Here is a 24,746-nt window from a genome sequence, read left to right on the forward strand (position 1 = left end):
TGGCCTTAGGGTTAAGGCACTGTTTCCCTATGCAGCTGATTCCAATGACAGCTAATCAGCCAGCTCTGGAGAAGCCTGATAACGATCCTCACCTGCGTTGCAATTGGGAGACATGGAAAACAGGCTGGCTAGGGGGGCCTGAGGACTGGAATTGAGAAACACTGGGTAAAGGGAATAGCAACAGATTAAAGGAGGACTAAAGTGGCATTTTTTTTCGGGTTTGAGATTATGGTGTAATCAGGATTTTGGCTTACCATTGTGGTGGTGGTGGTGGTGGGGGGGGGGTTATGAGCTAGGTTGTTGAAATTTTGGGTTTGGCTTGTAGTTGTGGTTATTTTGTGTTTGTGTTGCTGTCATTCCCTAGAAAGACTCTTCCACTCCGAATAAGCCGCGCAGACAATTTGTGCCTATGTGCACTTTCGCCGGGAGCGAGGCGTGATTCCCGCTCATGGAAACCAGATGTGAAAGGGAAACATGGCAGTCTGATTTTAACACAACACCAGCCCCCATTCCCCCCCCCTCTCTCTCACACTTGTTTTCTCCTGTCACGACGTCCACACGTCACATTGCGACGGAAAAGACACCTCCTGCAGGGTCAGACGAACTTCTCCTGTTAACTGTTCCGTTTAAACGGGAAGTAGAACATTCCGGACTCCAGATGGAGACGCTCACCTCCTTAGAAAAGAAAACAACGGAATGAAAGATGTAGAATGCTGTGGAATGTGCAGTGCAAGTCGACAGGGGCCACACAACTTAGGGGGCCCCACGGACACTGGGGGGACAGGGTAACACAACCACATGTGTCCTGTTATATATGCTAAGTGTGGTGGATGAACCCCAGCTGTTGACTTAGTGACTGGAGGCAGCGGCAAGGCTAACACCTAGCCTAGCCTATAGCTAAAGTTGAGATGATTTATGATTTTAACTTATTTATTTATTTATTTATTTAAGCCTGGTAAACAGGCTGTTTGAAAGTGCTATATAAATAAAATTGAGTTGAGTTGAGTGTTTGTCGGGCAATTTGTGGAATTTATGCGAGCTAGCTTTAATCTCTACAGTCTTATTGGGCTACTTGGCTAAGCTAAGACAAGTAGCATTAAACTCACAAATACCATCAAACTCACATTTTCAAATGTTGTTTTTTTCATAGATTAAACACAGGGGGAAACATTAGAGGTACCTGTACAGTAATATACATTTTGGCATGCTAGCTTGGTAAATTAACAGTTATCAGCTAGCTTGCAGCGTTTACGTGAGCTAGCTTTGGTTTTTCACGTTTACTGTATTAACTCTTAACTACAATTATTAACTTTCTGGTTAAGATAACTCAACCTTATAGAAGCTATGTGTCTTTTTTTTTGGGGGGGGGGGGGGGGTTTAGTGGGAATATCTTCGTACAAACGTCCATCCATAAGGCCACTAATCAACATAAATCAATCCAAATAAATCAATAGTTTATTTAATTAGTCACATTTACTCTATATTTAATATCTATAGGTAGCAGTGGGAAGGAAATTGTGCTCCATTATAATAAAAATATTTTGTTGTTGTTATATTAAGTGCGCAGTGCGCGTGTTTTCCACCAGGAGGCGCACACCGTCTGCCAACCAAACGGGGCGGACGTTAATTAATGTATTAAAACACTTCAGTTTTGACTTGAATGTAGTTATGTCTCTAAAATGATATTAGGGGGCATGGTGGTACATTTTTAAATACATTTCTTGGTGTTTCTTATGCTTTTCAGGCTCAAATGCCCCAAAATGTCCTCATAACATATAATTCGATCTATTATGTAGAACTCGCTCTTTTTTTTATTTTTTTTTTATTTTTTATTTTTTTAAGAGCGAATGGCTGCACAAGTTTGGTGCAGCGGCGACTTTAAAGGCTGCAACCCCGCCCATGCGCACTATCGCAGGAACGTGGATGTGCACGCGCGCGCGCGCGCACACATGCACAAAAGTTTGGACTTCTCGTCGTGATTTGTTCCACGCACTTTGTTCCACTTCACGCTGCGTGGATTCCTTCCTTGAGGAGTGTTGGGATTCTATTGTTGTTGTTTTAGTTTTATTCCCCCCACCTCAAAAGTGGAGCTTGACGAAGAGAGTGGGGGAGACGGACTGTCTGCGTGAAGGTATGTGGGAGGCATGTTGCGTGCACTTTTTCCGATTTTTTTTTTCCACACACCCACGCACTTTCTCGCGCCTTGATTGCGTGTTTCTAAAGAACTTTTTAGGAAGTTCTGATCAAATTCGACTGGTTTGTTTGGCGACAAGAGTAAAATGGGGGAGTAATGTAAACAATCCGATCACGTAACCACGTCACGCATTGTCTGACAACTTTTGCCCTCCCACGACGTCCACGCGAATTCTTAATCGCGAGGTGTTGTTTTTATTTTACAGCTTGTTCTTGTTGTCAATCGTGTGAGCCCCCACCCACCCCACCAAAAAAAAGGCCCCCACAAAATGGACGCGCACCGCGGCGGCGGCAGCGCGCCCCCGGCCGGCCAGCAAGTGGTGCACGTCCGTGGCGACTCCCAGAGCGAGCTGGAGGCCCTGTTCAGCGCCGTCATGAACCCCAGCCAGGCCGCCCAGCAGCCCGCCTCGCTGCCCATGAGGATGCGGAAGCTGCCCGACTCCTTCTTCAAACCGCCCGACCCCCGCACGCACTCCAGACAGGTATGGAAATAGTCCGGTGCCGTGTCAAACCTTCCTTTAGAACCCGGATGATCGTCATTGTCCTCAAGTGTATATTGACAAAATTGACCCTTCCACGTTTAAAACCCCAACCTTGCCTTGAACCCTAGTTTGAAAACGTAACTCGAATCCCTCTAACTCTGTTGAAACCCTAATCCTAATTTTAAATCCCAAGATTGGATAAGGGTTTCAAACCAGTCTTGAAATTTTAATTTAAAACCCTTTCTTGAGACTCTAATTGAAAACCCTAATGTCACATTATCCATGTTTTTCTCCCGCTCCCATCAGGCCAGTTCGGACGGCGGCGCATGCGCGTCCCTCACGCCTCACCACGTGCGCGCCCATTCCTCGCCCGCCTCGCTGCCCGTCAACATGCCCGACGCGGCGGCGCTGCCTGTCGTCCCCGACGATGTGCCGCTTCCGCACGGCTGGGAGATGGCCAAGACGCCCACTGGACAACGCTACTTCCTCAAGTAAGAGCAACTGTGTGACCTTGCCCTCCCTGAAGCCCTAACGCTGGTTTGAGACCCAAATTGGAAACCCTATTCTAGTCTTTCCATCCATCCATTTTCTTAACCGCTTACTCTTCACAAGGGTCGTGGGGGTGCTGGAGCCTATCCCAGCTGGCTTCAGGCAGTAGGCAGGGTACACCCTGAACTGGTTGCCAGCCAATCGCAGTATTCTAGTCTTTAGTCAACCTAATTTTAGAATCCTATACCGGTCTTGAAACCCAACTTTGAAGCCACTCCTGTTTTTGAAACCCCAACAGCTGTTTGGAACTCTGCTTTAAAGCCCTAATCCTCTATTAAAACCCCCGAGTTCTGTTGTACAGAAAAGTTTTTATCAGCTTCGCCAGATAGCTAAGGTGAAACCAATTTTATCAAGACTGGACTTGGAAAGATTGATTCATGCTTTTATTACAACTCGTCTTGATTATTGTAATTCTTTGTATGTAGGCATTAGCAAGACTGCTCTTGCCCGTCTGCAACTTATACAAAACTCTGCTGCTCGTCTGCTTACTCAGACACGTAGACGTGAGCATATTACTCCTATCTTAGCATCACTGCATTGGCTCCCTGTGCACTATCGAATTAATTTTAAGCTTCTGTTGTTTGTTTTTAAATGTTTGAATAATCTTGCACCTCCCTATTTATCTGAGTTGCTTCACCCTTATAGCCTACCCCGATTACTAAGATCAGCTGACCAGTTGCTTCTGGTAGTTCCGAAAACAAGGCGGAAGCTTAGGGGTGACAGAGCGTTCGCGACTGCTGCTCCCAGGTTGTGGAATCAATTACCACTGTATGTTAGACAGGCCACTTCACTCCTGGTTTTTAAATCACGTTTAAAAGCATATTATTTTTCCCTGGCCTTCAGCACGTAGTATTACTGATATTTACAAGCAGTAGACTGGCATGAATTTGTTTATATTATTTTATGTGTTTTGTGATTTCTAAGTATGTTTTTATATTTTATCTGGTTTTATTATCTTATTTTATGTGCAGCACTTTGGTTCCCTTGTGGATTTTTAAATGTGCTATACAAATAAAGTTGATTGATTGATTGATTGATTGATTGGAAACCCTACTTGGAAACCCCAACACTGTCTTAAAACTCTGCTTTGAAACCATAATCCTGTCTTGAAATCCTAAATTGAAAAACTAAACCTTTTTGAAATCCCAACCTTGACTTGAAACCCTAATTATGAACTCTAACCCAAGCTCAAAAACTTAATTTCAAACCGTCACCCTGTTCGAATCCCTAAATTGAAACACTACCCCTTTTTGAAACCGTAATCATGTCTTGAAACCATAACTTGAAACCCTCACCTTGATTTTGAAACCCTAACGTGAAGCTCTAACCCTGTCTTGAAACCCATGTTAACCCATGTTTTGAGAACCAAAACTTTGAATCCTAACCCTGTTTTAAAACCGTAAATTGAAGCACTAACCCTTTTTGAAACCCTAACCTTGACTTGAAAACACAATTAGAAGCTCTAACCCAAGCTTGAAACCCTAATCCTGTGTAGAAAACTTAATTTGAAACCACATCCCTATTTAAATCCCTAAATGTAAGCACTGTACCATAACTTGAAACCCTAACCTTGTTTTGAAGCCCTTACATGAAGCCTAAACCTTGTCTTGAGACCTTAATCCTGTGTTAAAAACCTGATATGAAACCTATACCCTGTCTTGAAACCCGAACTTGAAAGCCTTTGGTTTGAAACCTTACTCCACTCTTGAAAACCAACCATAGTTTAAACCTAATCCTTGGTTAAAATCCTACTTTTAAAACGATAAACCCTTAACAGATGCACGAAACCCTTTTTGGAACCATAATCCTGTCTTGAATCTATATTTTGAAATCCTAACCTCAGATTGAAATTCTGATTTGAAGACTATTTTGAAACCCTAATCCTGTTTCGAAAACCAAATTTGAAACTTCAACTTTGTATCAATCCAGCATTGAAATCAAAAAGTGGCATCTCAGTTTAAAACCCTAATCCGCGTTTAAACCCTAAACTTTAATTAAAATTGTAACCCTGAAACCCTAACACTGTCCCGAAACAAGACTGTCATCTGTAACAAAGTAACACAACGTTGATAGTGCAAATAAAAATTTTTTTTTTTTTAAATGACAAAGTTGTTGTGTGAGTTGTTACTTGTGAGTTTCTCATACGCGTGCACACATACACGTGCATGCACACGCGCACACGTTGTCATACTGGTCAATCCAGTTTTGTTCCTTCAAGTCATATTGTTCTAACTGTGTGTGCCTACAGCCACCTGGACAAGACCACCACCTGGCATGACCCCCGCTTGACACAGCTCCAATCAGCCGCCCCGCCGCACCCCGGCCCGGCCCCGGTCCACACCCACTCCCTCAGCAACCCAGCCACGGCCACCGTCACGCCCAGCTGCAATCCAGACGCAGGTATTCATCATAAATCATTGCAATTAATAAAGTTCATAAAGTTTTGATATGTTGCTGCGTATTAGTGAACATGGCAAACGCAACAGCCGTTACAGAATCAAATCCAAATCCCGCTGAACCGAATTAAATCGACACATTTTAGAATTGTTAATTTTTTTTTTTAATCATATCGTACTCCATCTATCGAAAATCGTATCAAATTGTCTTTTGTGGAGAGATGCACACCCCTAATATATATATATATATATATATACATACATGTATGTATATCACTTCACCGGTAATATGTAAAGATGAGGACTGTATTTCTTATGAATTAATGCAGACCAGGGGTCAGAAAAAGTCCTTTTAGGCCAAATAAATAACTAAAAATCTGTCTGGACCCATAAAAACTTTGAACATTGTTATGAATCAAGCATATTATGGTCATTTTTTGCCCCTCTTCCTCCATTTTTGGACTTTTTTGACAATTTTATGTAGATTATATGATAATTTTTGGGAAATCTTTTTCATTTTTGAACATTTTGTAGTTACTTTTTTTTTTAATGTTTTTCTCTTCTGCCTTTTTTAAATTAATGAATTTTCTGACTCTTTTTTTTTTTTTGGCAATTCCTCAGACATTTTATGGAAATTTTATGCCTTTCTTCTTTTGTTTTTGGATTTTTTTTTGATTTAATGTTTTCTTTTCTCCCTTTTTTAAAAATATTTTTTTCTGACTTTTTTGGGGGCAATTTTGTATACATTATATGATCATTTTCAGATCATTTTCTTTTTTTTGTTTTTGGACATTTTATAGTTAGTTTTTGAATGTTTTTCTTTTCTGCCTTTTTTTTTAAATAATGATTTATTATCATTTTTTTTTGGGGGGGGGGGGTTAGGGGTTAGTGTTTTTCACCTTTTTTTTTTTTTTTTTTTTTTGGCAATTCCTAAGACCGCTTATGCCTTCTTTTGTTTTTGGACATTTATGGTTATTTTTGAATGTCTTTTCTGCCTTTAAAAAAAAAAAAAAAAAAGCAGATTTTTGGGCAATTTTGTGTACATTTATGATAATTTTCAGGATTTCTTTTTTGTTTTTGGACATTTTATCGTTACTTTTTTGAATGTTTTTCTTTTCTGCCTTTTTTTTTTTTTTTTTAAATAATGATTTATTATTATTATTATTTATTTATTTTTGAAATTCCCAAGACCTCTTATGCCTTCTTTTGTTTTTGAACATGTTATGGTTGTTTTTGAATGTTTTCTTTTCTGCCTTTTTTAAAATATTTTTTTCTGACTTTTTGGCAATTTTGTGAACATTATATGCTAATTTTCAGGATTTATTTTTTGTTTTTGGACATTTTATAGTTAGTTTTTGAATGTTTTTTTTTTTTTTTTTTAATTATTTTTATTTTATTTTTTTACTTTTTTGGCAATTCCTTAGACATATTATGGCAATTTTCTACCTTTCTTCTTTTGTTTTTGGACATTTTATTGTCACCTTTTGAATGCTTTCGTTTCTGCCTTTTTAAAATACATTTTCTGAATTTTTGGCAATTTTGTGTATATTATATTTTATGCTCCACCCCCCAGTTTTATTTAGTCGGACAATGCATGTTAATGAACATCACACCACACCGGATTATAGCCATTGGACATTTTATTGTCACTTTTTTTTGACATTTTTAGGTATATATATATATATATATATATATATATATATAATTATTTTTTTTTTTTTTTTTTTTTACTTTTCCAATCTACCTGCTAAACTGCCGCTTATTGTGAAGTAGGTTGAGTGAGTTTTCGCTGCCACCGTACAGCACTCTTATACGACTAATATCTTTTCGTGTAACGGGGTGTTTCTTTACCCACAATCCTTTGCTGAGAAGTCATTAAAGACAAAAGTCGGGGTGAGGTTGGGGGGGGGTCATCTTCTCCTGCTCATGTGTGCTCTCGCTGCTGTTCAGGTGGGCTGCCTGAAGGCTGGGAGCGGGCCGCCACTGCCGAAGGGGACGTGTACTACATCGATCACATAAATAAGAGCACCACGTGGCTCCACCCGCGTCTAGGTAGCGCCGCCACAGTCCAGTATTATATTATTTGGGGGTGGGGGGTTATGCAGAGCTGCTTGTTTGTCCACTTGCCATCACCGCAACGGGAAAGGTCACCAAAAAAAAAAAAAGAAAAAGTTGTCTTGAACCTCAAGGAAATGAATAAAATTATTTCGTTTTACCCTCTTAAGTTATTTTGTCGCATGTTTTTTATTTTTATTTTATTTTTTTTGTGCTACAGGCCTGCTGAGCTTGGCCATGCAGCAGCGGAAGGAGAAAGAAAGACTGCGATGCAAGCAGCAAATGCAGGTCAACACGCAGGTATCATGTCACTTAGGCAAGATTGGGAAAACTTTTATTTATCCCTGAGGGGCAGTGAAGGACGTAGAGCGCGGCACAGTTATTAACACACGTTTACAACATAAATACAAAATAAGGGCATGAATAAGTATGAAGGGTGTGGTGGAATCTTTCCATTGAAATACATCATGACGTTTACATTATTACGCTGATAAGCTTTCATGGCATGGAAGTTTGGTAACGTACCATTAGTTGGTACTGTGGTACACGAGCTTGGAGTTCGAAACACAAGTGCAACAGTAATTCTATTGGTCAGTCTAAGTGCTACTACAAGTACTAACACCTACTGCTGCTACTACAAATACAAGTACCACTACTACTACTACTATTACTGCTGCTGCTAATACTGTACAAGTGCAAATAGTAGTACTACTATAAGTACTACTACAAATTCTATAAGTGCTGCTACTAATACTACTACAGTATACTACTACTACTACTACTACTACTACAAGTATACTACTACTACTATTACTGCTGCTGCTAATACTGTACAAGTGCAAATATTAGTACTACAACTAATACTACAAGTACTACTACAAATTCTAAAGTACTGCTGCTACTACTACCACTACTACAAGTATACTACTACTACCACTATTGCAGGTCTACTACTATTATTACTACTACTACTAAGACTACTACTACAAGTACTACTACTACTACAACATGTACCGCAAGTACTACCAGTACTGCTACAAGTACTACATTAGGCTTCCCACCTTGCAAGAGTCAACAGTCCCATTCAAAATTTCCACAGGAATGTTCTACTTGTAATAGTCATTTAAACTTAAGACGTACTTTACCCTCATTGAAAATGTAATTCAACGTCAAGAAATCAAATTGTAAGCGAAAATTGTATTTAAAAAATATGGCATATTGAAGCGCCTGTTTACAGTATAATCATTTGGTGTGTGAATGTTTTTGGTAAGAGCTGGACTTCAGTTGACAGCAACTTTTTTTTTTTTATATATAAAAGTTGAGTGCGATTTTGTTTCGTAAGAAGTCGGAATATTGTATTTGAGTGAATGTGCTTGTGTTGTAGGACACATCCGGTGGAGGTAGGAACCAAATGTCGGCTGCTATGGATCATGACAGGAGCGCACTTGCACCGTCTGTGGATGTCAGGATCCGAGCTCCGACCCATGAACCCACACTGAATGGGTGAGTATCATCATCATCATCATCATCCTCGTCCTTATCATGCGACGTGGTTGTTTGTCACCGCACAGGGGCGCTCACTCCCGCAACGAGAGCACCGACAGCGGCCTGAGCGTCAGCAGCTTGCCGCGCTCGTCCGACCTGGCGCTCGCCGCCTCTGTGGATCACATGGATACCGGTAATGCTAAATGCTAACATGTAGCATATAGACAGTTGGTGTACTGGAGAATGCCAGCAACCTGAGTGGAAAAAGCTCTAAGATGGGTTGAGGATTTCAAATCATGCTCTTGTAGTTGGGGACTAATAAGAATGGCTAACATGCTAATAGTTTGTATGCTAACATGTAGAAAGATAGCAGCCAGAGCGCCCAGTGTGGCTCGATAAAGACTTTTGCAGTGTAGTCAGTGGCAGGGTTATAATAGTTTAAGATTTTCCATTATAGTTGTTTTTATTTTGTTTTGACTTTTTTTTTTTTTTATTCAGTTAGTTTTAATTAGTTTTTAGAGATGGTATAGGCATTTTAGTCCTGACCTTCCTTTTAGCTTCTTGCTAACAGTTGTATGCTAGTAGTACATAGAAATCCATGTGTAGAAATTGCTAAAGTGGATTGATAAGGATTTTAATGAAACCTTAAAGTCAAGTACCAGTTTAAAACTGAAGCTGATCAAATGCTAACATGCTAATTGTTGGTATGCTAACATATAGCAAGACAGCTCCCTGAGTACAGAAAGCACAAAGTCAGGTGGATGAGGATTTTACATGTTGCCCTGTTAAGTCAGTTACAATTTCTAATAAGAATGGCTAACATGCTATAATTTGGTAATAAAGTAAACAATCTCGTTGGCTGTCGTAGGCGAGTGCGGCGGCGAGTCGTCGACTTTACAGGACTCGATGCCCGCGATGAGCGAGAGCGAGGAGTTGATGCCCTGCATCCCCGAGGGTCTGACTTCGGACCTCCTGATGGACATGGAGACGGTCCTGTCCGGCTCGCACATGGACAGGGACAGCCTGCTCACCTGGCTATAGAGACACCATTTTGTGTCCTCTTCGAGAACATTTGTGTGGATTGTTGACACTAACATGATCAGAGAGACTTATTTTGCCTACACGTGACAGACACTCAATGTTACCCTCCCTGGCACCCTTGAAATAATCTCACCTCAGGTGGTAAGATGCTGGAATTCTTCCTTTTGCGCGGACTGGGGGGGGGGTGGCTTTTGGAAGAATCCAAATGGTCAAGATACTCATCATACTCATCATGCTAGGCCTTTTGGAGCGTGTTTCAGCCCACTTTGAAAGTCAGTTATTCATGATTACCACCACCATGCACAATGGAAATTAACAGAATGGCTAGAAATAGTCCACAAAGTCAAAAATAGTTCATGCCATGCATATTGTTCATAACTGCTACCTTTGCACGAAAGAAACAAAACACCTAAAAATAGTCCAGGGGGGGACAAACTCATAATGAAGGGAAGGTATTAAAGCTTGAAGTAATTGTATGCATTTGACGTAAAATATGTACATTATTGTGGTTTATTGTACATTCGATGCTAATATTTGCCTCACTTTATTGAGCCGCGCCAGAGCGTGGAAATATTAGAAACGGCAGAGGAAACGAATGCACTGAGTGGAGTACTTCCAGCTGTTCTTAATATTATGGGTTTCGCCTTCTCATGTGGTATTTTAGGAGGTAGCCATTTTAAAGCTATTGTTACACTCGAAGGTACACTACTACAACCTTTTATCATTGCAATAAACAACAAATGAAGACTTTTTATTTTTTATTTTTTTTTTATTTTTATTTTTTAAGGCCGCTTAATGGAGTAACATAGAAATGGTAGATTTTGCGGTGTGTTTTTAATATACCTTTACGTGTATCGCTCATACATATCCCATCAGTGCAACACACTAACTTGTTATTTATCTTAGGATGATGCATGACACTCCCTGTATGAATATGTAACATAATGAGCTTTATTATCTATTTACAGAGTTTTGTACCTTTTTATGCATGTTCTTTATATATCCATTTATTTTTTCTCACTAATTGTTTGAAATGCATAATAAACAATAAATGAATAAAAAGCATAGAAGTTCTTTGTGCGCGTGCGTGCCTGTGTTTTATTTAAAAAAAAAAAACATTTTAATGGTAGCTACTGCTTAAATAAGATGGAAGCGTAGAGACAAAACGTAATTTAAAGTAGGAATGCTCAACATCATAAGATACCACGAACCGGTCACTGTACGTGTTTCGAAATATGATCGTTGGTTTCGTTTTGTCAGAACCAGGAAGTGGGTCAGCAGTTAGCTAGCAGCTAGCGTCTATCGCTTGAAAACGGGACTTTCCGACGACTCATTCAGCTGCGCAGCGGTGAGTGTGCCGGCCAACGTGGGAGTAATTTTTTTTTAACGAGTACTTCTCGGTCTTTTTTTTTTTTTGTGGGTGTAAATTCTTATCTGACTAATAACGTCATGAAGGCGTTCGTTGTACTCCCAGCGAGTTTGCGCAAGCTAGTAGCCTTAGCGGCCCAGTTTCTCGTTTTACAGCGGACGTGAGTGTTTATTTTATTGTATTTTATTTTACTTGGTCGTTTTAATAAACTGTGTAAACGAAATTCGTCTTCCTTTAATTATAACACAGTAGATGATTTTGCAAATATTCTTCCATGGTTTGGTAGAACTGGAAGCTTTTGTCTACAGAATCCAGCTAAGAGGAACCAATTGACTATTTTGCAATGAGGTAATAATTCTTAGTAGAATCGACTTTTTGTTAGACTCTAACAACTTAGTGTACTGGATATATTTTCTTCAAATGGTGTAAATATGCCACTTTGGTCAATTTACGTCAAGCATCTGGTTAAATTGATGTTCCTATTTATTTTTACTATTGATTTTGAACGCTTGATTCGCAACGTTACTGTCTCTTGATACTTTCCCTCAAATTTAGAATTTTCTTCCAATTCAAACTTGTGTTAACATAAAATATGGTCTGAACATTTTTTTAAAGACTTTTTGTATATTTCTCATTTTCCTTCAAGACAAAAAAAAAAAAAAAAAAGAGGATCCGAGGGCAAGCATTCAATTTACCATTATTTTATTGATCTTAAACTGCCAATTTTCAATTTTTTCTACTATGACAGTCTCTTGGTAACGTAATTCCCCCCAGTTATTTATTTCCCCAACCAATATTGTGTAATGACAAGAGATACATATTTCAGATTCTATTGTGACACCTTTATGCACCATGGTCAATTCATGTGAAGCTGCTGTTTAAATATTGATTTATTTATTTTTTTGGTATTTCTTGTCTTCCTTCAGGTTCTGTTAAAACCAAAAGAACAGGAGTCGTTCCTGTTTTATTGCTTATTTTTTCTCATTTTTTCTCAACCGAGAGGTTTCCTCTCATCATGGAGGGCTAGGCACCACACAGGAGATGCCCTGAAGGAGGGGGGGAAGGTTTGAGATGTTTGTCTGTAATTTGTCTGTATGTGTGTGTATGAGTGAGTTTTTCTTAAAATAATCAAGTGCCTCCACTTAGAATTGCCAAGACACACATTGATGCTAGTTCACCGTTTGAGCTGCTTTGCATTGTGTGTTGGCTTTGAAGCACCAGGAATTTTGTCAGAACATTTTTTTTTTAAAATAGTTTTCTAGCAAACTTGAATTGGGAGTTGAAATGAACAGCTGGAGGCTTCCTTTTGAAAAATTGTCCGTCAAACCGCAGTTTTTTTTGCAAGTTTGTTGCTAACAAAAAGAAAAGTTGAGGCACATTGCATTGTAGTTTATTTTGAGTTAAATATGTGTGTGCAAAATGTACCAAACGCTTACGTGGATCCAGGCTAATTTGCCCCCCACCCCCCCTTTTTTTTCACTCATTGTAACCATTTTATTTTGGTGTGGATGGATAGCTGCTCTGGATTTTTGTCCTTTCAGTTTCATTTTTACTGTCGGCTTTTTTTGTGCGAATGTGAGTGAGTGAGCCATCTCAAACATCTCTCCCTCATGAGGGGCATCTCCCCCTTCATTTTCATCTCCCTCACCCAAAAACATGGAGACTCTCCTTCAACTGAAGAACAATCCTTTTCTGATGGGCCTTTGCCGCAGCGGAGCCCCGCCTGACCTGCAGTATGACAACTCCTCAGGTAGCCATTTTTGTCTGTAATGTAAATGTAACTTTATTTACTTTTGTTTAATTCTGTTTTTCTCCAAAAAAAAAAAAAAGTCCAGTTATTCTCAAATTCTTAATTTCTTAGATTCTATTTTGTTCCTGTAAAATTAGGACTATTTTTTTTTTCACATTTTGTAAAAATATGGTTCAAATAAAATTACATTCTTTAAAATATGTTGTTGTTTTTTTTGTCTAAAAATTTTACTTTTTGTTTTAGGGAAAAGAAAAGTATTTTTTTTCTAAGATAATTTTCTTTCTTAAAAAAAAAAAAGTCTTTTTTTTTATGTTTTGTGACTTATTTTGATGTGAGAATTTTAACTTCATTCAATTTTATATATTTTTAATTTCATTTTTTTTCTCAATAAATTTTACTTTTTCTAAGAGGGAATTTTGACTTGATGCTTAAATCAAACTTTTTAAAATGTTTTTTTTTCTTCAGAAAAAAGTACCATTTCATATTTTGAAAAATTTAACTTTTTTTTTTTCCTAAGGAGAAATAAAGAATTCCAAAAAAAGGTGAACTTTGATTGTTTTATTTCTTTAATATATGTAAGTATATATATATATATATATATATATATATATATTAGGGGTGTTAAAAAAATCTATTCCGCAATATATCGCGATATTACAGCGCTCAATTTACGAATCGATTCAATAGGCGGCTGAATCGATTTTTAAACATCCATTTTTTATGGGAAAAATATTCAACAAAACATCTTAATTAGGGTTAGGCTTCACACCTTAATCATGGAAGAATGTTACATTAATGGAACATTAAGCCTTAATATCGTATTTCATTGCTGTTCAAAGATGAAACAGATTACAACCTGTTTGTTAAATACAGTGGCTCACAGTTATAAGACTGATTCCTGAGATAAATAAATAAAAATACAAATCATACAAATCTTACAGTGTATCATACAAATCCTACATTGTACATGTACAAGTGTTCTGAATAGTATTTTCTAAATTTAAGTTAAAAAAAAAAAAAATCTCAACAATCGACTTATAAATTCGTATCGGGATTAATCGGAATCGAATCATGACCTATGAATCGCGATACGAATTGAAACGTCAGGTACTAGGCAATTCACACCGCTAATATATATATATATATATATATATATATATATATATATATATATATATATATATAACCAAAAGTACGACTTGTTTTCTCTGAAATAAAACTTTTTTTTTTTTCTGTGAAATTAGTGGCAAAACTGGGGGCGGGGGGGATAAAATTAAAAAACTTTTTCTCTTGCTGTTTGTCAAGTTGAAATCCAAAAATCATGCAGCTGGTTACATTTCAGTCCACAATAGAAAGAGAGAAAAAAAAAAAGGGGATTACCATTTGTGTGTGACTTCGTAACGTGCGCTCGGTCCCACAGAGCTGTTCCGCATCTCCACCTTCGCCCGCTTCCCGGCGTCGGCCGTCAGCGAGCGCAGCCTGGCGCGCGCCGGCTGGTTCTACACGGGCACGGGCGACCGCGTGCAGTGCTTCCGCTGCAACGTGACGGCCGAGGGCTGGCTGGCGGGCGACTGTCCCGCCGAGAAGCACCGGCAGCTGTCGCCGTCCTGCTCCTTCGTGCAGAGCCTGCCGTCCGCCGCCAACCTGCTCTCCTCCTCCCACTCGGCCTTCTCGCCGCTGCGCGTCGCGGCTGCCGCCGCGCCGGTAAGATGCCCACTCGGTTTCAATTTTAAGACATCATTTTATTGTATTGTATTGTATTGTATATTGTGCTTTTTTTTCTAGCTTCCTGGCCCAGGCCCAGCCGCCCCGAACCCGCCAGGGGTTTCAGGAGAGGAGCCGGCGGGCTACCTGAACATGGGCTTCTCGGGGCCGCCGCCACCTTCCAGTCCTCTGAGCTCTCGCGGCGTGGAGGACATGTCGCACCAGCGGCCCCCCTGCCACAACCCGGCCATGCGACGCGAGCAAGACCGCCTGGAATCGTTCCACTCGTGGACGCTGTCCATCATCACGCCCGCCGAGCTGGCCAAGGCCGGCTTTTACTTCCTGGGGCTGGGCGATCACGTGGCCTGCTTCAGCTGCGGCGGGCAGGTGCGTAATTGACACACCTCCTCCCCTACCCCTCCAAATGTAAACTCTTCTTCCCGAACAGTGATCATTTCATCGATGAAATTTTCCGTCACGAAAGTTTGACGAAAGTATGACGAAAAGTAAACAAAAACTAAAATAGAACCATTCATTGAAACAGTTACAAATAGGTGTATTATACTTTTCTGTATAAAAGTTGAAATGTATGCTGAAGGAAAATAGCGACTAAACTGTCAATTTTGTCGACTAAAATTGGATTCAAACTAAAATACAATCAGATGACTAAATTACGACAAAAACTTTCATTAATTTTATTCAAAAGACTACAACTAAAACTAAACTAGACTAAGTGCAATTTCTGGAGAAATTGCATGGGAATGCTGAAAGCACATTGAAAGATAAATTATGAAATTATAACCTCCTGGTTACTGGACAATGCGCTTTACCAACTGTGCCACCGAGCAGTATCAGACACCTGGTAATGATGATGTAATATATATGGAAGTGGGCGTGAAAATTGATACTTACAAAAAGTTCAATGACTGTCCCATTGAAAATGAATGGGGAAAAGTTGATATTCAATGTTAAATTGTGCAAATACTTTTAAGTAATGTGGAATCAGACGATATATACCCCGGGAGGCGTCAATTTTTTAAGGTAGTTGAATTTTGGAATTTTGAACAATGTAAATTGGAAGCATTATATGGGAGTTGTTACGCGGCAAAAAAGTGTGGAAAATAAAAATCACAAAACTTTCTTGTCAAAATGAACACTGTTCCCTAATAAAGTCATTACCAACAGCTGAGCAACTGGGAGCCGGGTGACCGCGCGTCATCGGAGCACCAGCGCCACTACCCCAACTGCCGCCTGGTGCGGGGCGACCGCACCGACAACGTGTCATTGGCGGGGCCGCCACCACCGCCGCCCGCCTCCACGTTATCGTCGTCATCCTCGCAGCTGTCGCCCGCTGCCCTCAACAACGTGTCCAACCCAAGCATGCGGCAGAACGATGAGCGGCTGCTCACCTTCGTCAACTGGCCCACGCGCATCCCCGTCAGGCCTGAGCAGCTCGCCCGGGCGGGATTCTACTATGTTGGTGAGCAAAGCAACGTCGTCGCACGTTCCTGCGACGGTGTAAATTTAGATCAGTTAGATTAGCCTTGGTGAGATTACAGTTTTGTTTTGTTTTTCTCAAGAAAATGTTTCTTGGGGCAACCCCCCCCCCTTTTTTTTTTGAAAATCTGACAGAATTTTCAAAATTACAATTTTTTTGGGGGGGGGGGATTTTTCTACCTTTATTATTCTAAAAATGAGGACTATCTTTTTTTCTTGTAAAATTACACTAAAGAAAAAAAAATATTTTTAAGGCGCAACTTTCCTTTAAAGAAATATGCCATTATTCTTATAACTACGTTGTTCCTTGAGAATACTTCAAAAAGGTGTATTTTTTCTTAGCGCCAAAACAACTTTTTATTTAAAAAAATAAATCTGACTTTTTATGAAAATATTTTTTTTATTTACAAAAAAAAAAAAAAAAAAACGTATTAAAAAAAATGCGCTTATTCATGTCTGATGTCCAACATGGAAATACTGGAAACGTGATTAAAAATGAGAATGTTCTGATTTAAAAAAAATAATAATAATAAAAAATTCTTGACAGTATTATTATTTTTTTTAGGTGTGATTCTATTGTCGTTTTTATTGATTTTTTTTTTTGAAAAAATATTTCATGCAAAATCATTTTTTTTCTTGAAAGAAAATTAACTTACAAAAAAAGAAAACATCTTTCTTCAAAAAATTTCTGATAACATAGGACTATGAAAAAAATGTGACTGCTTCCTTCTCTACAAAAATGCATTTTTTTGTGCTAAGGTCGCAATGACGACGTGAAGTGCTTCTGCTGCGATGGAGGTTTGCGCTGCTGGGAGTCAGGAGACGACCCCTGGGTGGAACATGCAAAATGGTTTCCACGGTAACGAAATAACTCAAGACAGCTGTGAATGTTGTGCTGACAAACGTGACGTTCATCAATTTTGTGGTCCAGGTGCGAATATTTGCTGCAGGAGAAAGGTCAGGAGTTTGTGCACCAGATTCAAGCGCGTTTCCCGCGACTCTTTGAGCAGGTTCGGTTGACAATGCAAAAAATGTCAAATTTACATTAAAAAAAAATTCAAATTAAATAAATACTCATGGCCCATGTTTGTTTCTCAAAAGCTTCTGACAAATGGAGACAACTCCAGAGAATTTGTGGATCCACCAGGTGAGTTTGAACTCCCGTTGATTAAAATTTTTTAATTTTTAGTCTGAGAAGAAGTTAAATGCACATCAACGGTACCTCTGTATTATTTATTTATTTAATAGTCTGACGGGAATAGTCTTTTTATTTTGGTCAGTTTTATATTTTTTTTCCCCCACCAGAGTGGTTTGGAAGTCTCCAGGAATAGTAGTCTTCTTTTTTTATATGTCGAAAAGTCCAATTATGAAGAAAAGAATAATTCTGTTTTTCGCTCGAAATCTTGCGTAGAAGTAACAATGCAAAATGAACAAACTTTTTTTTAAATGTTTTTTTTTTTTTTTTTTTAGAAAATGAGTGTCTTTAAATTTTATGGAGTATTAACCGTAAGAGCCCCCCCTTTTTTTTCCTAAAGCAAAAAATAATGTAAAGAATTTCAAGAAGTTAATTTTCATAAAGTATTATTATATTTATTTATTTTAATCGAAATGAGACTAAAGGGTTAAGGCATGTTTTTTTTTTCTTTTCTTTTTTTTTCTTGTTTTTGTTTTTTTAAGGTTAGGGTTGTATTTTTTTTTTATTTTTTTTTTATTTAAAGGTTAGGGTTGTTGTTTTTTTCAAAGTTTAGGGTTGTATTTTTTTAAGTTAGTTTTTTTTTTGTTTTTTTTTGTTTTTTTTTTAGGTAAGTCATGAAATATTTCCTAAAATGGAGTCCAGTTTTGTTTTTTTGTTTTTTTTTAATTAACGTGTGTGCGTTCCCCAGTGGTGCACTTGGGTCCGGGCGACGAGCGCTGCGAGGACGCGGTGATGATGAACACGCCGGTCATCAAGTCAGCCCTGGAGATGGGCTTCGAGCGCAGCCTGGTCAAGCAGACGGTGCAGAGCAAGATCCTCAGCAGCGGCGAGAACTACCGCACCGTCCAGGAACTGGTTTCGGACCTGCTCAGCGCCAAGGAGCAGAAGAGGGAGGAGGAGCGGGAGATGATGGCCGAGGCCATGGCGTCGGGTACGCCGCTCGGAACGCCGTTTTTTGCGTCCTCTCGAATTGAATTTACGGTAACGTTTGTTTTTGTTCTTCCAGATGGTTTTACGTTTGTCAAGCGACACCAGGCGGCTCTGGTGCAGCGACTCAAGAGTGTTGAGCCTGTCTTGGAACATCTACGAGAGCAAAATGTGCTTAGTGAGTAAATGCTCACACTTTTGTCTTGTCGCTACGGTTTTTAGAGCAAAGTTTGTCTTGACAACCGGAAGGGGGGAGAAAAAAAAAAAAAAAAAAAAAAAAAGACTAGGTTTTCTTGAAAATTGTTTTCCCCAAGGATGAGTTTCTCTTAAATAAGGAACTAAAAGATTATTTTAAAAAATTGTAAAAAAAAAAAAAAAAGTCTTACATTATTGAATATTATTAAAAATATGACTGTAGTCATATGGTTTACAGCTTCTCATAGAAAAAAAAAAAAAAAAATTCACATGAATGCTTATTAGTTTGATCATTTTTTGAGCGAAATATCTTACAAGAATGAGCCCATTATGTCAGGAAAAAGTCACTCAAATGTAACTTAATGTTGGCAACAATACGGAAAAAAAAAAATAAAAGTTCAAAAAGACCTTTTAGATTATGACACTGAAACAAATCCAAAATATCATTAAAAATTTGATATTTTCTTTAAAATAATTTCCATCGCACCCCCCATATTAAAGGGGCTGTCTGCCGGTTTCACTCAGGAAAATGCACTTTTTTTAAATACAGGATTTAAACAAATGAACTACTTTTCAATTTATAGATATGGGCTTTTCATAACGTGTGGGAGTGACTTTGTCCTAAACCCCCACCCCCCAGCCTGCATTTCGCCATTTTGTGTTTGTTTTGTAAACAGCGGGACGTTTCAGTGGAAAGACAGTGTTTACACCCGTCCAGCCAATCGCAGAGCGGGGGGTGGAGTGTCGCAAACGGGGCCGGGCGAACGTGTCGGCGTCAATTTGAAAGCACGTACGGATTATTATTTTTTTTCACTCACTCACTCACAGAAGCTTACATGTGTGAATGAGTGAGTGAAAAAAAAAATAATCCGTGCATGCTTTCAAATTGCCGCGGGAATGACGTCACGCAGCTGACACGTTCCCCCGGCCCCGTTTGCGACACTCCACCCCCCGCTCTGCGGTTGGCTGGACGGGTGTAAACACTGTCTTTCCACAGAAACGTCCCGCTGTTTACAAAACAAAAACAAAATGGCAAAATACAGGCTTCTAGGACAAAAATCACTCCCACACGTTATGAAAAGTCCATATCTATAACTTGAAAAGTTGTTAGTTTATTTAATTCCTGTATTTAAAAAGTGCATTTTCCTGAGTGAAACCGGCAGACAGCCCCTTTAATGTCATATAACCATCTTTTTTTTTTTTTAATAATAGTAATAGGATACTACTTAGAACTATACTAAGTGCAATTACTGGAGAAATTGCGTGGGAATGCTGAAAGCTAATAGGTGAATGCTAAGATTTGAATGCATTCTCAGTAAATTGAGAGACAAATTATGAAATTATGACCTCCTCGTTATTGGACAATGCACTTTACCATCTACTGCAAACGAGCAGTATCAGACACCTGGTAATGATGAAGTTATATGTACGGAAGTGGGCGTGGAAAGTGATACTTAGAAAAAGTTCCCTGTCTGTCCCATTGAAAATGACTGGGGAAAAGTTTATATTTAACGTTAAATTGTGCAAATACCGTAAGTAATTTGGAATCAGACGATATATATATAACCCGGGAGGCGTGAATTTTTAAGTTGAAATTGAACCGTGTAAATCGGAAGTGTTGTGTGGGAGTTATTACACGGCAAAAAAGTGTGGAGAATAAAAATCAGAATAACATGAGGGAATGCTTCAGCATTCCCACAATATCAATCAATCAATCAACTTTATTTATATAGCACCTTTCATACATTTAAAATGCAACTCAAAGTGCTGGACATCCATAATGCAATAAAATAAAAGAAAGAAAAAGCCCCCCCATCCCCATGATCGTACCCACAGACACACCCAAAACCCAACAAACTAGAGATCGACCGATATGCTTTTTTCAGGGCCGATACCGATTCCGATTATCGGTAGTCAAGGAGGCAGATAACCGATATTTGAAGCCGATATTCATTTGCAGTAAAAGTTAAAATGTTGGCACCAAATTTTTGAATAATGCAAACCCTAACCGTTCTTTACAATGGATTCTCACACTACACTTTTCATTTTACATCCTTCTATCTGCAATAAGACGTTGGTGGCGGGGGGAGTTAAATGTGGGGGCCAATGTGACATTACCTTTTATAGCATTTGGGATACTTGTAGTTTTATTCTATAAATGTTATATTTTTATATTTTGAAGTAATAGGAGGAACCCTGTCATTCAAAATGTGCATCAGCTGTGGCATTACTTATTACTACAGCAAAAATAAATAAAAAAAATTCCATGAGAAAAACTATTCATCCCTGAACACCATACAGTTCTTGTAGACCTTATTATGATTATTGTTATTGTTACCATATAGACAGTTTTGATAAGCTGAGGATCTTAAATCGAGAACAGCAATATCATGCTACTCCTCTCTACAAGAGAACTGTCAAAAGACACTTCATCATGTAGTTTACTGCCACTTAGGATGCCCCAATCAACGCAGAAAAAGGGTTGAGTAAAATAACTTGGTTATAATAATAGTAAGAATAACTTGGTTAAACAGACATTGTTGCGGTGGACCGCTGCCAGTTTCTGCTGTTTAATGTGTTTTACACTTATAGACACGTGTGTGTATATGGGCACACTATTCTCTCACTACTGTACTGTACTGTACCACTTAATGGCACAGATGTACTTGTCTAAGTAATAACTGGGCTGCAACATTGCTAATTCACATTAACAAGCACTATCTTAGCTGTCCACATGAATAGTTACTAACACACGAGAAAGTTATACAACACACCAAACATGAGCTCATTATTCAAAGTATGATGCACGTAACGAAATTACATCACTGAACATTAATTGCAGCCGTGTACGGCCGTAGATGTTACATATTAGTGGCATCCATTGAGAGGATAATGTCCCAAATGACGGCAGACATGACGTGAAAAGAGAGACAAAACGAGCAAATAAGCACACTATACTTTAGTGCACTTCTCTACTAATGCCAAACATACGGAAGAGGACACGTTCGTGTAGTTAAACGGTGTTTGAGACACTTAATTTGTTACGGAGCGGACTTTAACGAGGTGCACCACGAGCTGTCAATCAAATCGACGTCGAAGCTTAAGGCACACAATGGCAAACCAGTGCGACAAATAAACACAATATAAAGTAACTAAACGCTATTTAGTGTCATTGTGGCATCTCACTGCATAATAACCGCTATGCAACAAGTAATGGACGTGACCCAGAATGCAATGTGTGCGTCACGAGAGGTAAATATAATGACGTTACTCTACTCTTAACATGGAACTAGACAATATAATAATGACAACTGTTAATATTTGGAACCTTTCTAACAAACATTATTTACTTAATTAAGTGAAAATGTGTGTGATTCCCTCCCCGAGTAGTTCAAGTAGCGAATTAGCTACTGGGTGTTAGCCTACATGCTAAGCTGAACACACCACTGTTAGCTAGCGGGGATTCAATGCAAGGCAATGCAGCTCCATTCATATAGTGCATTTAATACACAACATAATTCAATGTGTTTAGCTTATCATGGTGAAACGATCGGCGGAGTCTCTTCTCTTTTAACTTACCTTCGAAGCATGTGTCTGTCGCGTTGTGTACGTGGGTGCGTGTGTGACCGGCTACTGTGATACAGGCATACACTACTGATTGGTTCTGGCTCTTGCACGGCTAACCAATCAAATGCTGCTATGGGCGTTACATTGCTGGAGTTGGACTCCATAACAGACAGAGACGCTCTGGGCTGCATTCGAAGCGAAAAGACGGAGTTTTAAATGGATCGCTCATATCGGCCGTCAGATTAATAAAACAGACCGATACCGATATGTACCAATATGTCAAATATCGGCCCCGATTATCGGCCCGACCGATTATCGGTCGATCTCTACAACAAACACATGAAAACCACAACATGGCGGGGCACAGATGTACCCTGTAAGGAAAGGCACCCAGGAGGAGTTCATCCACAGTGAGATGGATGAAGACCAAGCATCCCTCTCACTGTGGAGGCTCCCCCATGAGAAAACACTGGAGCTAAAAATTTTATAACTACCAAATAAAAACATTTAAACACTAAAAGAAAACGGTTAAACACGATAGAAAAAATAAATAAATAAAAACAAATCTACAAGACAATATAGATTAAAAGTTAAATAAATAAAAATAATAAATAAAATAAAATAAAAATAAAAAAGGTCAATCAAATGCCAAACTAAAAAAGTAAGTCTTAAGCCTCCTCTTAAAAACATAAATATTCTCTGCAGACCTGATGCTCTCTGGCAGGCCATTCCATAGGTGAGGACCATAGTGGCTAAAGGCAGGTTCACCATGTGTCTTGGTCCTCACCTTTGGAATAGTTAAAAGGCCGCTGCCAGAAGACCTCAGAGGCCGCGAGGGGTAATAGGGTAAAAGCAAGTCAGATAAATAAGATGGGCCAAGACCGTTAAGACATTTAAAAACTAATAAAAGCACCTTATATTATTATATATTATATTATAATATATTAAATATGGAGCGGAAAAGTAATTTCCCTAAAAACATGCTTTTGAGTCGTTAAAATTTGTCAATTTCTTTTAATTTTTTTTTTTATTTTATGTAAATGTGGCGTACCGGGGAAATTCCACTGATGTGTTTTGTGTGCAGGCGCCGAGGAGTACGGTGGGCTGCAGGCGCAGACGTCCCCACAGCAGCAGACGGCTCGCCTCATCGAACTGGTCCTCACCAAAGGCAACGCGGCTGCAGAAGTTTTTCGCAACTGGATCCAGAAGAATGACGTGCACCTGCTCAGAGAGCTCATGGGTAGGAAAAGACCATCGACGGTGGATCGAAAGTCATCTTAGAAATAAAGATTTGAAATAGTGTCAGGTGTGTGACTGCTCATGTTTGGTACTATAATGATGTCATGTTTTTTTGTTTTGTTTTTCTTAGCTCAGTCCAATGAGGCGGCGTCTCCCAGCCAGGACCTGTCGGGACTTCCCATGGAGGAGCAGCTGCGGCGCCTTCAGGAGGAGCGAACGTGCAAAGTGTGCATGGACAAGGAGGTCAACATCGTGTTCATCCCGTGCGGACACCTGGTGGTGTGCAAGGAGTGTGCGCCGTCCCTGCGCAAGTGCCCCATCTGCAGAGGCCTGGTCAAAGGCACCGTGCGCACGTTCCTCTCCTAAGACGCACTGCCGTCATCTTGCTTGCAATCATTGTTGAATGTATCGCGTTGCTTTCTATAAAAGCCCCTCTTCACAAGCTGCATCTATTAAGAAAATTAATCACTATGCTCTTGTTTTGTGTTGAAAGCAGTTGTTGCCAAGCGTTCTGATGGGAAAGCTGTGTGAAAGGCACAGGTGGGTAAATTATGCACCACTTTCAGTGTTAAAATTTGTGCCACTTGGGATCAGTTCATCTGTGCCAGATCTACACTTACTCAAGCTCCTTTCACACACATTGTTTTCCTTTTCTTGAAAGCAGTTGTCAAGCATTTGCTTATCTGAATGTGGAAAGCTGCAGCAGCTGTGATTGGGGGGGGCATAGAAGAAACACTTCAGCAGCTAAATGCATTCAAATGAGATGCTTGGTACAATTACTTTCAACACAAAGCGACCTGGGCAACAAGTCTAAACTTGAAACCCCTTACACACAGGGCAGCAACAAACAATTCAACAGACGTTCTTGAATGTGACGCCTCCATAACCACTTTCAAGGCGTGTAAAGTTTGGTGTTTCATCGTTACAAAAGGGGGTCCAAATTAATAAGTTACACGTGACAGCAATTCTTATAACTGTCAATGTTTAATGAAAAGAAAGCCAAGTCTTACAGAAATTGTTTTGAAGTTGTTTGTACAGAAGAAATAAACATGTCACGCTTCTGCTAACTTGTGTTGTGAATACAAAGTCAGGACATATCCAG

At 39.3% G+C, this 24,746-nt stretch overlaps 2 protein-coding genes across 5 annotated transcripts; both read left to right on the forward strand.

Moving 5' to 3' along the window:
* The first annotated feature begins 1,918 nt into the window (after positions 1 to 1,918).
* LOC144006773 (transcriptional coactivator YAP1-like) lies at positions 1,919 to 11,275 on the forward strand. 2 transcript variants are annotated; one of them, XM_077505804.1, is made up of 9 exons: positions 1,919 to 2,131; positions 2,400 to 2,675; positions 2,982 to 3,166; positions 5,473 to 5,624; positions 7,571 to 7,672; positions 7,896 to 7,975; positions 9,060 to 9,178; positions 9,247 to 9,353; positions 10,029 to 11,275. In XM_077505804.1, exons 2-9 carry the CDS (start codon positions 2,463 to 2,465, stop codon positions 10,199 to 10,201), a joined length of 1,131 nt encoding a protein of 376 aa, XP_077361930.1. In that variant the 5' UTR covers positions 1,919 to 2,131; positions 2,400 to 2,462; the 3' UTR covers positions 10,202 to 11,275. The 2 variants fall into 2 exon arrangements, with proteins under 2 accessions (XP_077361930.1, XP_077361931.1); XM_077505805.1 differs by lacking the exon at positions 7,571 to 7,672.
* A 26-nt stretch (positions 11,276 to 11,301) lies between these two features.
* LOC144006772 (inhibitor of apoptosis protein-like) lies at positions 11,302 to 24,711 on the forward strand. Of its 3 annotated transcripts, XM_077505803.1 has the most exons (13): positions 11,302 to 11,549; positions 12,497 to 12,634; positions 13,087 to 13,320; positions 14,741 to 15,024; positions 15,106 to 15,411; positions 16,210 to 16,504; positions 17,281 to 17,380; positions 17,453 to 17,531; positions 17,623 to 17,668; positions 18,405 to 18,647; positions 18,723 to 18,821; positions 23,490 to 23,645; positions 23,775 to 24,711. In XM_077505803.1, exons 3-13 carry the CDS (start codon positions 13,227 to 13,229, stop codon positions 24,008 to 24,010), a joined length of 1,938 nt encoding a protein of 645 aa, XP_077361929.1. In that variant the 5' UTR covers positions 11,302 to 11,549; positions 12,497 to 12,634; positions 13,087 to 13,226; the 3' UTR covers positions 24,011 to 24,711. The 3 variants fall into 3 exon arrangements, with proteins under 3 accessions (XP_077361929.1, XP_077361927.1, XP_077361928.1); XM_077505801.1 differs by lacking the exon at positions 11,302 to 11,549 and adding an exon at positions 11,564 to 11,918 and having other exon boundaries at positions 12,497 to 13,320; XM_077505802.1 differs by lacking the exon at positions 11,302 to 11,549 and adding an exon at positions 11,567 to 11,730 and having other exon boundaries at positions 12,497 to 13,320.
* Positions 24,712 to 24,746: the final 35 nt, after the last annotated feature.

This window comes from Festucalex cinctus, chromosome 18 (genome assembly GCF_051991245.1).
Source record: "Festucalex cinctus isolate MCC-2025b chromosome 18, RoL_Fcin_1.0, whole genome shotgun sequence".
Taxonomy (NCBI): Eukaryota; Metazoa; Chordata; class Actinopteri; order Syngnathiformes; family Syngnathidae; genus Festucalex; species Festucalex cinctus.